This window comes from Phaseolus vulgaris, chromosome 11 (assembly GCF_051622355.1).
Source record: "Phaseolus vulgaris cultivar YP4 chromosome 11, ASM5162235v1, whole genome shotgun sequence".
NCBI classification, from domain to species: domain Eukaryota; kingdom Viridiplantae; phylum Streptophyta; class Magnoliopsida; order Fabales; family Fabaceae; genus Phaseolus; species Phaseolus vulgaris.
Genome location: NC_143508.1, coordinates 49,606,335 through 49,619,435, shown reverse-complemented (window position 1 = coordinate 49,619,435; position 13,101 = coordinate 49,606,335). Strand labels below are relative to the sequence as shown.

Sequence of the window (13,101 nt, the reverse complement as noted above, 5' to 3'; positions counted from 1 at the left end):
TATACATAAAAACTTACACAAAACTCATTTCTTCTTGGTAGGTTTCTTTCTAGGACGCTTAGGCCTTCAAGTAGTTTGAACAACATCGTCTTCATTATCACTAAGAGAGTCTTCCATATTAGCTTTACCCTTCAAATACTTAACAACAATTTCGCATTCTTTTAGGAAATTTTTTTCCAAAAGACCAACAACATCCTTCACCAAAGCCGCAACTAAAGTTGGGACAACATAAGACTCTAGAGCAATATCTGCATCAGGTGCAATAATCAAAAGAGGAGTAGACTTCTGAGCGACAACTGCATCAAACACAACAAGAATAGTAGAATCAGAAAACACCTGTGTTCTTGGACTCGTTGCAACACCCAAAGTAACATCATTTAGATCATGAGATGCAACATTTTTATTCAAAGCCAGCTTAGCTTGAGTATTGTAACTGGTCATTGCCACTACATTCTCCAAACCTAAAAGGGATTCAAAACAATTTTGAAAGGCTAGATCATTAGAAACAGTTTTAGAAGGAACAACTCGTTTATCAACAACAAAATTATTAGCTGCAAACTTAAGTTGAGTGGATCCTTCAATAGATCGCAAATTATCAATAAACAAGACGTTATTTCTTGTAGCAAATCTTCTTAATCATGGACACTCTCCAACGAGGGCATATCATATTATTATCCTGAGATACAAACCTAGTCCCTATATCATCAATAGGGTTATCAACGACATATAAATCTTTATTAACTTTATGAACAACAAATCAACAGAAGCAACAAGAGCTACAACAATATCCTTAACAAATACAACAACAACAGAGATTATAACATTCTCAACGAATTGTTAAATCAGCTTATCCCCCATTTCCCTCTTTTGAGAAACTTGTTCATGTTGGCTATTATAGATGTTAGCTTCCTTAGACTGAGCAATAACAAATTTATATTGAACAACCACAAGTTTAGGCAAAACATTTTTACTTGTGTTATAATTGATCTCCGATCGGGCTCACTATATTGTGTTGGGACTATGGCCTTATGAATTTTTAACATGTCATATATATGCAAGTTTTGGATCTTTGTTTGGATTCTAAACTAGCATATTTTGTTATAGACTAATGATTGTTCCATATTGGTATGGACGTGTTTTTTCTAGATTTGGCTTGTTTTTTGATGGATTACGTGCAGTAGCTTTTTTGCACAAAGGTTGAGGTATACCTTAAATATCCCTTTTTATTTCATTTATTCTTTGTTGATAAAAAATAACAATTGGTCTCCGACTGTCTCCTAATGTCTTCTAGTGTCTCCTACATTTAGATAAATCTTGACCAATATGAGGAGCAAAATGAAAGCAACTTCTCATATTCAATATTTGCAATAAAAGCAAAGTCAGACATTTTTCCACCAAAATTTGATTAGGCAAGGTTGATAACATGTCAATATCAACTAGGATCCTAGGAAAGAATCCTCTAGTTTTATTCATAGTGCAATTATTAAGGGCTAGCGAAGTACCATTCCCTCTAGTAATATAAAAAAATAGTCTTTGACTACCAATATTTCTAAGGAGAACCTTGAATCTTAATCCAATATTGTACTTTGATAAGTTTCAAGGAAGCATAAACAAAATCTTTAGTTCAAACAAAATCTCTCAAAATCTCCAAATTGAGATTCCAAGACCCCAACATGAACTCTTCTCATATCTGAAGAAAATCAAAATCAAACTTAAAAAATCATTTTTCAAAGGAAATGATCCCCCACGGACCTAACAAATTCCAAACAATATTAATTTTTTTAAAAATATCTAAATGAATTAGAGGTTTTTTTTACCTATAGTTAGAATAATCTTATCATAAAAATGTTTTTTTTGCAATATTACATACCAACCAAATAAATATTTTTAAAAATTTGAACTGCAATTAATTCACTATTAATACACAAATTGACAATTGCAAAAAAAAAAATGGTACAAACATTATTAGATGTTTAGGTACTTATTTAAAAAAGAATATCATTCTTTAAGAAACTCCAAATATTTTAAAATCCCAGAATTGTCGTTACCTATCTTACCACATAACAAAAAATATTCCACACAAGGCAACCTGTTAACGTTAGCTACAAATTGCCCACAGCAAGCATAGCCAACTAAACAGCCACGTGAACTGCGGACTGTAGAAACTGCAGGAAGCACCCAGCAATCTACGTCAACCAACACGCAAGGCGAGACCACCTATAAGCTCGGATACGTTTCTTAAATGATATATTCGTATGAAATATATATATTGAACACCGATATTTGTACGATACTCGTAGAATATGTATTGGTAAAGTGTTCAATTTAAAAAATATTTGTTCGATTTCTGACAATTATAACATGCTAATTACAAAATTTTAAAAATGAGAAATACATTAATTTTTTAAAAACTCAAATTTATTGTATAAATTTTTATTGTGATTACAAAAATAAGGAATAAATGTTTTTGAACCTGCCATAAGAAACATCTTTCTACTAAAAAAAAATTGAACATACTTATACACACAAATCTTTATTATCAATTTATATAATTCATAATTATATAATATATAGATCTGTATTCTCATATCTTATATTTTAAATATTATACATATTTTCGTATTCATATCTATATGATATTAGTGTCCGTGTTAGTGCTACATAGACTCTCACCCAACCCTAAGTGTTGTCCAAACGCGCAACACCAAGCCTTCCAACTTATGTAACACAGATACTGACACGAGACACTGATACGACATAGACACAGACAAGGAGATACGGAGATACGTATAATTTCTAAAATATAGGGCATGAGAATACGGATGTATATATTATATAATTTTGAATTATATAAATTGACGATAAAGATTTATGTGGACTAAGTATGTTTTAGTTTTTTTTGGAACAGAAAATGTTGTTCATGACTGGTTCAAAATGATTTGTTCCTTATTTTTATAATCATAATAAAATTTAATACAATAAATTTGAGTTTTTAGAAAATTAATATATTTCTCTTTTTAAATTTTTGTTAGACCCGGGCTAGAATTGTCAGAAATCTAACAAATATTTTTTTTGAATTAGACACCTCACTAATACCTACTCTAAGAGGGTCATATAAATATCGATGTCCAATACATTTATCTAACACGGATACTGTTTAAGAGAAGTGTTCGAAGTGTTCATACTGTTCGGCACAAACCACGTATCCCTCAAAGCTTCGCGTGGAAGCCTATGAAAACGTAGAAATATTTAGTTATAATATTAACACGTGGTTAAGGGAAGAAGGTCTTATCTTATTGTACTAGTTTTTATAGCCACGAGATGCATGATATTTTTTTTATGTTAGAAAACAAATTAATTAATATTTAATTCTCATATTTTTCATATAGTTTAAGAAAAATGACTTTCGTAATCAATATTTCTAATGGAAGTTAAAGAATTAAATATTGTTTTAAGAATTCTGCATTCTAATAAGTATTTCTTGTTTCATACACGCACATATTCATAATATTTTTTTTTCCTGTTAGTTTTTTCATTCTGCTAACCTTTAAAACATTGTTTAAAATTTCAATATTTTCATTAAACTTATATTCTTCTACAAATATGAAAATAAGTAAAGAATTATAGTGGCCGTAGTTCGGATTAGAAAAATGTCCCATTAATTAATATGATTCATTACATGAATAAAACAAAATTAAATGCTTAAATGTATTAGGAAAATGTATCAAAACTTTTGTTCATTATTTTATGTATAAAAAATATAAAATAATTGCTGAAATATTATACATTTTTCTTACTATTGTATTATAATAACAACACGTTTAATAATGTTGAAAACTAGACAATGATTGTATTATAATTAGTATTAAAAAACCTCATTTCATTTTTTATATAAAAATAAATATCGTATAATAATAGTGGTACAAATAAGCATCTTATATCATGCCTGCCTATTAATTTTAATGTAAGCATATTCTAATATATATATATATATATATATATATATATATATATATATATATATGTATGTATGTATGTATATAATATTAATATGTTAAATTCCTTTAAAATTAATAGTTGGTATAAAATCTCCCACCTTATATTTTCTCCAAAAACAAAAGGCGTAATAAAATAATTCTTCAAAACTACAATTCAAATACTATTATAAAATATAAAACATTAAAATTAACTTGAATACATTGTAATTGTATATATAAAAAATAAAAAGTTAAGCTCACATTTAATAATATATCATCACATAATTTTATCTAAAATAAAGTATATCAAAATATAATTATTTAAAATTGTTCTTAAATAATCTCATTCCTAATCATGGATTTACATTAAGCTTCTTCTTCGTTGTTTCTCTTCACAGGATCTTAGTTTTAATAATTGTGAATGATAAATATTATTAAAAAATATAATATTTATTGTCCTAAAGTCAACTTATTTATATATATGCATTATGTCTAGGCAGGAATGGACGTGAATCAATAAAAGTATTATAATTAAGTTTGTATTAGTTTAATTACAGTATATTAAGTTGATTTAGAATTATTGTAGCAATCTTTTTAATTAATACTTCAAAGGTTGCTTCTAAAACCATTTTAATTAGTTCTGTTATTATCCACCGGATCTGGACTTCTAGTCTTCCACCATACATGATTAAGAAACAAATTAAAATTAAAAAATAACTACCAATAATTTGGAATTCATTAAAAAGAATATTAAAAAATATATATCACCTTTTAATATGTCATTTTGGAAATTTGTGCCTCACACTACAGGTCATTATTACGAATAATATTTTTAATAAAAAATAATTCTCTTCTCCATGTTTTGAGATTTGGACCCAAAGTTTAATTAAGTTCCTATATAAGTGGGATATGGTGGCATTCTTCTCCATCTCTCACACTTCTTGTTTGTTCCATATATTATACTTTCTTGTTGGTTGATCATAATGTCACTTGCTGGTAAAATCAGCACTGAAATTAGGGTTCATGCAACTGCTGCAAAGTGGTTCAACCTCTTCGCAACACAACTCCATGATGTTCAAAACCTTACAGATAGAGTCCACGGAACCAAACTGCACCATGGTGATGACTGGCACCACAATGAGTCCATCAAACACTGGACTAGTACCATAGGTAAATATTCAATCCTTATATGGAGACAAGTAGCATATTATATATATATATATATATATATATAGTCAAAATACAAATAAACACATATTTAAAGATGGAGTGATTGATATTTTGAAAAAAAAATTCTTTAGTTCAATTAAATGTTTGATCATGTATTACAACAAAATTTGTTTCTGCATGTTTTTCTTTTTATGACTGTTATTTTCATCTGTTGACTTGTTTGTTTATGATCTAAAGTCTTTGATAATTTTGAGTTGGTTGGTTTTGTGGGGTTTTCTTTTTAGTTTTTTTTATCGGCAATAAACAATTAAATTAAATTGATGTACTTAAGGGGTGGTCCAACCCTCATACAAAAGTTACTTTCTACCTTCGTACCTAAAATCCACAGATTAACCCACTACTTCTTTTCCCAACACTAATGACTGAAGAATAAAACAACACACCAACATGAAATCGAGTACATACATACCAAGGGTTCAAGACACCATTCAGAGAATGAGAAACTCACTGACAGTAATTTTGAGTTGATCCAAAACCGAACCTTGACCTGAGCCAGAGAAAATACTTCAGTATAATCAACCACTCCTCATTTAAACAAACAGGTTGATTTTGAGTTGATAGTTTTTAGTAAACTTGTAGGATCTCTTGAAACGAGACGTTTTGTAAAATGGTTGGATCACTCATGATATGGAGCATATTGATTAATTTATTTTTACTAATAAAAAAAGAAATATAATGAACAAACTATTATTAAGGTCAATTTCTTAATGGCTTTAATTAAAGAAATTAACATTGAAGCTAAAACAACTACCAAAGAGATTAATGTATTTTGTAACTCTTTATGTGTATGTTGTTGGTATTGATTATTGCTTGTAAAACACCAGATGGTAAGGTGACAACATATCACGAGAGTATTGAATCCATTGATGAAGCAAACAAAACAATAACCTACAAGGTCTTCGGTGAAGAATTCGATCACAAGTTTAGGGTTTTAAAGGTAATATTTGAAGCAATTCATAAGGATGAAGGTGGTTCCATCATCAAATGGATCATTGAATATGAAACTACCAGTGAGGAAGTTCATCCTCCATTTGGGTTCCTCGAATATTTGCACAATGGAAGCAGAGATGTTGATGGCAATCTTCTCAAGGCATAGCTCCAAAACTTATGAACAAAATAATAACAAATATCAAATAATTAATGGAGATTGGCTATGGATGAAGTCATTATATATATGTACAATAAATTCATGTGATAGTCCTTTTTATGTGTTGAATAAACATGGATGCATTACGTTATGTTTCTTGTTTTAATTAAGTTTGATTTCGCAAATATCTTTATTGTAATTGGAATGTATTATCCAGAAGTTCAGGAATTTAATTAATATACCTTTATCAATCAAAAACCAAATATATAAAAGTTTATCAACTCTTGCTATTCACGAGATGTTTTTTTTTATATCAAAATAACAACTAATCGTTTTATATACATTTAATAAGTTCAGAATTTGGTTTAGCTCATACGGTTGTGACCTAGTTAATCAAATTTTATTTAAAATTCATCATAGAAAACATTCAGTACAAGAAAACGGTGATTTAACTTTCATATGTTACGGTGATTTAACTTTCATATGTATGTGTGTGCTAGGTGTAGGTGCGATTTTCGTAGGTCAAACCGACGCAAAGTATTTTAATATGCGTAGGTTTGGCTAACGAAAATCCGACGTTTATGCGTCCGTTTTTGGCCCACGAAATATTATATTTTTTTTTGTAGTGATCTTTAAACTCAACATCCATTAGATATAATTTTTCGTTGACACAAGATAATCACTCAAAATTTAGAATTTTTGAGTAAAAGTATTTGTTAAGTAAGTGATAGAGGGTATCTCGACACACACTGCTTAAAGGTTGAAAACGGGTCGACCATCTAAAGACCATTTTGTTGACGTAGTTGAAGTGGTTCTCAAGATATAACAAACATCTCTCAACACAACATGATTAACATAATTCAAGATAACTTGTCCTAATCCAGGACCAGATTGAGGCACTTCTTCTTACACAAGAATTGCAGTTTGAGAAACATGGTTTTTTTTTTTTATCTCCTTTACAAGCTATTATTACTTTTGGTTCATAGTCTTTGTCAAATCATCAACAAAATCACATTTGCATCAACAACTCTTAAAATAGGGAGGAAAAATGTCTTTTCATTCTAACAATTCTTAATGTTTAATGTGTAATGACATAATTAAAATTGATAATGACTCAGGTATGCTTATCAAACATGTTTGAAATGTTTGCTTTACTATACCACACATGAACACGACCTTTTATTTAAATCATTTGTTTCATGTTCTTGAAATTAACAAAATTCTTATCAATGTTTCAAAATTTGCCAAAGATAATAATGTGTATTTTGAATTTTATCATAAGAAATGCTATGTTGAAAATAAGGCCTCCAAGAAAATTGTTTTTCAAGAAAAAATTAAGGATAAGTTGTATATTTTCCATGCGTTTCAACATTTGGGTTTTTATGCTAATAATACTTCTTTAGTGAAATCTTTACCAACTTTTAATCTTTGTCATTCTAGACTTGGTCACTCTTCATTTTAGACTTCGAAACAAATTTTCAATAAATGTGTTAGACAAATTCTTTTTGTTATTCTTATGCTTAAGGCATGTCTCATTAGTTGCATTTTCTATTCTTATGCGCGACTTCCACAGAAGTGTCCGGGTCGAGAATGGAGGAGATAAAGTAAAAGAGAAAGACAGAGGAAACCAATCCACATCCAATCGGTCGGACAGGTTCAAAGAAACACAAGGATCTCAGTTTCATACCTACACCCCATTGAATGCTGTAAGGGGTAAAATTATGGACGAAACCCTACAAGGCGAACTACTCCTGACCTTAAAACAATTGTAAAGTCCGACAAATGCCAATATGTCTAAACATTGTCGGTACCATCGCAACTACGACCACACGACCGAGGGTTTTCACTTATGCACACCAATCCCCACAAAAGGAGAGATATCCTCCCAAGGAACGGAAAAGCAGTATACACGACATGGACGAGAAGGATCATGTCGTTTTGACGATGACCAACACCCTTCTAAGAAAAAAAAAAGGAGTGAAAGTCTTGTACATAGGACTCGGTCGCAAAGCGAGAGTTCTCGAAGGAACGATCGATCGAGACGTGGCACCTGGGAGGTCATCAATACCATAGCCGGTACGATCCCGCTCGGAAGCATCAGTCGAAGAAAGGGACAATTACGTAGAAGTCCTTCCCTGGAAAGCAAAAGTCCCAAACACGCTACGGGGAAAGTAAACACTATCGCTGGAGGATTTGTTGGAGGAGGATGTTCCAGTTCCGTCAGGAAGAAGCATCTTCGAACCATTCAGTCAGTCCACTCAATAACCACCAAGGGTTGATCGAGGATTCCACCAATAACTTTTACAGATGGCGACTTCACCACTATCGACCCAACCCAGAACGACCCCTTGGTCATTACCGTGGAGATTGAAAATTTTGCCATCTCTAAGTTTTTGGTGAATCAAGGCAGCTCGGTTGACATCCTGTACTGGAGGAATTTCAAGAAAATGAGGATTCTAGAATTAGAAATTCAGCCATACAACGACCAGATTGTTGGATTTTCTAGTGAGAGAGCGGACACACAATAATTCATTAACTTGTACACCACATTTGGGGGAAGAAGGGTACATTTCCAATACAATAAAAATCATATATCTCCTGGTAAACGCAAATCCTCTTATAATATATTGCTCGGTCGATCGTCCATTAACCGTCTAAAGGCAATAATGTCCACTCCCCACATTGTAATGAAGTTTCCATCGGTAACAGGTGACATCATTACTGTCCATGTCGATCAGAAGACAACTCACGAATGCTATGTCACAAGTTTAAAGGTTAAACCGACTAGTCAGATGTACAAGGCCTCACCGCGTGAGCAGTCCATGGGAAGGAGGGGACACTCGCCAAGATCTAGGGAACCGACCAGGGATCGATTCCGTGATAGAAAGTCAAGAGAACACATGGTCGCCCTGGTTAATCTTGACCCTTGGCTCAACAAAGCCCTTATTGAACCAAGCAAGGACCTTCGCCCGCTACCCCTCTAGGATGAAGAGCATGCAACACATATGGAGACTTCCCTGAAACCAGACGACAACAACCTGGTAAGTCAAACGTTAATTGATAATGTTGATTTGTTTGCTTAGACAACTTCAAATTTACCCGGAGTGAGTCCGAAAATCATTACACATCGTCTCTCTGTCTATAAAAAGGCTAAACCAATCACTCAAAAGAAACAAAAGATGGGTGAAGAGAAACGTGATGCCGCACGACAATAGGTTGAGAAGTTAGTAAAAATTGGCTTCATCAAAAAAGCACACTACACCACCTGGTTGGCCAATGTGGTCATGGTAAAAAAGTCCAATAGCAAATGGAGAATGTGCACTGATTACATTGACCTCAAAAAACCTTGTCGAAAGGACTCTTACCCTCTACTAAGCATCGACCACCTCGTCGATGGAGCGACCAGCCACAACATTCTAAGTTTTTTGGATGCATACTCCGGATATAACAAATCCAGATGCACCCAAGAGATAAAGAAAACACGACGTTTATGAAAGATTGTGAATATTTCTATTATGAAGTCATGTTGTTCGACCTCAAAAATTCAGGGGCCACCTATCAAAGGCTAATGGACTACATTTTATAAGGGATGCTCGACCGTAATGTCGAGGTTTATGTAGACGACATTGTGGTCAAATTTGACTCATGCCAACAACACATCCAAGACCTACAGGAGGTGTTTCAAGCTATTCGAAACTACGACATGCAACTCAACCCTGACAAGTGTGCGTTTAGGATAGAAGGAGAAAAGTTTTTAGGTTTTATGCTCACTCATCGTGGCATAGAGGCAAACCTGGAGAAATGTAGGGCAATCACCGACATGGTTAGTCTTGAGAACGTCAAAGAAATTCGAAGATTGGTCGAGCGACTAACAACCTTTCTAGGTTCGTACCAAGGCTAGCAGCATAACCAAGCCCATCGTACAATTTCACGCAATAAGGCTAAGTTCCAATGGACAAGCGAGTGTGAAGGGATTTTTCTTCAATTAAAAGCTTTCTTGGTGTCCCCCAGTTATTCAAAAGTCGAAAGCCACAAAGCTACCAATTTATTTTATCAACAAGGTACTTCACGGTGCCGAGATACGTTACCATATGATCGAAAAGGTAGTCCTGGCCTTGGTGATGACAACACGGAGAATGTGCATGTATTTTCAAAATCATTGTATAATAGTCAAGACCGACTATCCGATAATGAAGATACTAGAAAAGTCAGATTTGGTTGGACGGATGATTGGATGGGTCATTGAGTTATCCGAATTTCAGATTCAATATCATCTCAGGGGGTAATTAAATCTCAGGCTTTGGCCAACTTTGCAGTCGAGCTCAACCCTCATCCGACCGAAGAGGAGGACTCACAATGGATCTTGCATGTCGATGGGTCCTATAACAACAGATCATGTAGTGCATAGGTGGTGCTCGAGGGACCAAGCGATCTCCTCCTCGAGCAAGAATTAAAGTCTAAGTTCAAAATATCCAATAATAAGGTCGAGTACGAGGCCATTATAGCCTGTCTCAATCTAGCACTAGATATGGAGGCCAAAATACTTATTCAGAAGCCGAAAGCCACAAAGCCCATAATAATTTACCTCGTTGTCTCAGAAGACGCGATTAATGGAACATTGGTACAAAAAGTGGAAAAGGATGAGCTACCAATTTATTTTATCAGTAGGGTACTTCACAGTGCCGAGATACGTTACAAGATGATCGAAAAAGTAGTCCTGGCCTTGGTGATGACAACATGGAGAATGTGCATGTATTTTCAAAATCATTGTATAATAGTCAAGACCGACTATCTGATAATGAAGATACTAGAAAAGTCGGATTTGGCTGGACGGATGATTGGATGGGTCATTGAGTTATCCGAATTTCAGATTCAATATTAGCCGAGGGGGTAATTAAATCTCAGGCTTTGGCCAACTTTGCAGCTGAGCTCAACCCTCATCCAACCGAAGAGGAGGACTCACAGTGGATCTTGCATGTCAATGGGTCCTATAACAGCAGATCATGTAGTGCATGGGTGATGGTCGAGGGACCAGGCGATATCCTCCTCGAGCAAGCCTTAAAGTTCGAGTTCAAAACATCCAATAATCAGGTCGAGTACGAGGCCATTATAGTCGGTCTCAATCTAGCACTAGATATGGAGGCCAAAAGACTTATTTGAAGAAGTGACTCACAACTTGTTGTCTGTCAATTCAAGGGAGAATTCGAAGTGAAAGAATCGTTGTTCGCTTATGCTTTTAGGGGAGGTGTTGTACGTTTTTGTTGAGTTTTGTACAGGGTTGGACCATCCCTGAAGTGATTTTGTACCGGTCGGTGCGGGACGAGTCAGTCATTCGACCTCAGTGACCGACCGACCCCACCAAAGCACATTTAAAGCACTTAATAAATGATGTCAACGACAATTATGAGAGCCCTTTATGAGTCACATTTATGTCGCGGATTATGCAGGAAATATCTCAGACAAATCAGCTAAATACTGATTAACTGAAAGATGATACAAATATTCTTAAAATATACCAGCAAACCTATATACAAGGATATCTCTATATAAATCAGGGATCACGATACACATCGATAAACAACTGATATTCAACCCATCATAAGGGTCCATGACCAACACTATAAATAAACCGTTTGCAGAGGTGTAAGGTATGCTTTAATCAGTTTACAAATATACACTCTTTACATAGAGTACTTACTTGATCGTCGGAGTACCTTTTTCAGGTCAACCCCGACCAAGTGCCGACATTTGAGAAAGGAGACTCGAAGGAAGGAGCGAGGCTCATCACCACGTCAACAATTTGTACAACCAGTTTTAGATACTATCTAAACTCTCTTTGCCTATACGGGTACAAATTCATATTTATTTATTTTTCCTTATTGATAAATAATAATTATAACTTAAAAGAGTTATGCAAGAATAAATACAATAATTATTTATTACTTGAAACTGAACTGAATAATAAAAAGGCTGCCTGAGTCGTATTCAACTGAAAAATGAAGTAGAAGATGTTTTCTAAAAGTTCTCTAACAGTCCTAAGTTTCTTCTACTACCAATACCAATACCAATTCATTCAAAGAACAAATCTAATACAAATCATCGTACCAAGACACGAATTTATCATACAACTACTATTAAATGTCATTTCATCCATCCACGTATGCAATACAATCATCAACTTGGAAATAAATGTTATTATCTTTCTTACCTATTTCAACAAATCTTTGAAAACCATCTCCAACAATCCAACTAACCTTCCAAAGCTTAATCCCCCATTATCTTTAATTTTTTACTTCTTTTATAAATTTCATTTGATCACATATCTTTTCATTTATAGTCTATTATCATTGTGATGACATGATTGATATGATGACACACTCTTTTTTTTATTAAGCATGTAAATCTAATTCTAATAATAATAATAATAATTTCACTGCAAAAACCAAAATTATTAATGATTGCACAATTGATATATGACATATTTTTTCAGTGTAATATTGCAAATATTAAGTTATTACATTTTTAGCGACATCGTCAAATTATTATGTCATGACACGATTGACATGACGTATTTTTTACAATGGAACACGTTAACACACGTTGTTAATATTAATCATAAAAAAATGCAATTTATTGGCATGATTTAAAAATTGTATGGGAATGAAAAACAAAAAAAAAATGACGATGATACAAATTAAATGAAATAAAAATAATATAAAACAGTAAAACAAGATATTTATCATTCATTTATTTATATGAATTAATAATCTTATAAATTAAATAAATAAATAAAAATAAGTTTTTAAT

The 13,101-nt window shown here is 33.0% G+C and overlaps 1 protein-coding gene across 1 annotated transcript; it reads left to right on the top strand.

Annotated features, from left to right (window-relative positions):
- The first annotated feature begins 4,910 nt into the window (after positions 1 to 4,910).
- Positions 4,911 to 6,445, top strand: LOC137811446 (MLP-like protein 43). Its single transcript, XM_068613210.2, has 2 exons — positions 4,911 to 5,147; positions 6,032 to 6,445. The coding sequence occupies exons 1-2, from the start codon at positions 4,961 to 4,963 to the stop codon at positions 6,301 to 6,303; spliced, it is 459 nt and encodes a 152-aa protein (XP_068469311.1). The 5' UTR covers positions 4,911 to 4,960; the 3' UTR covers positions 6,304 to 6,445.
- Positions 6,446 to 13,101: the final 6,656 nt, after the last annotated feature.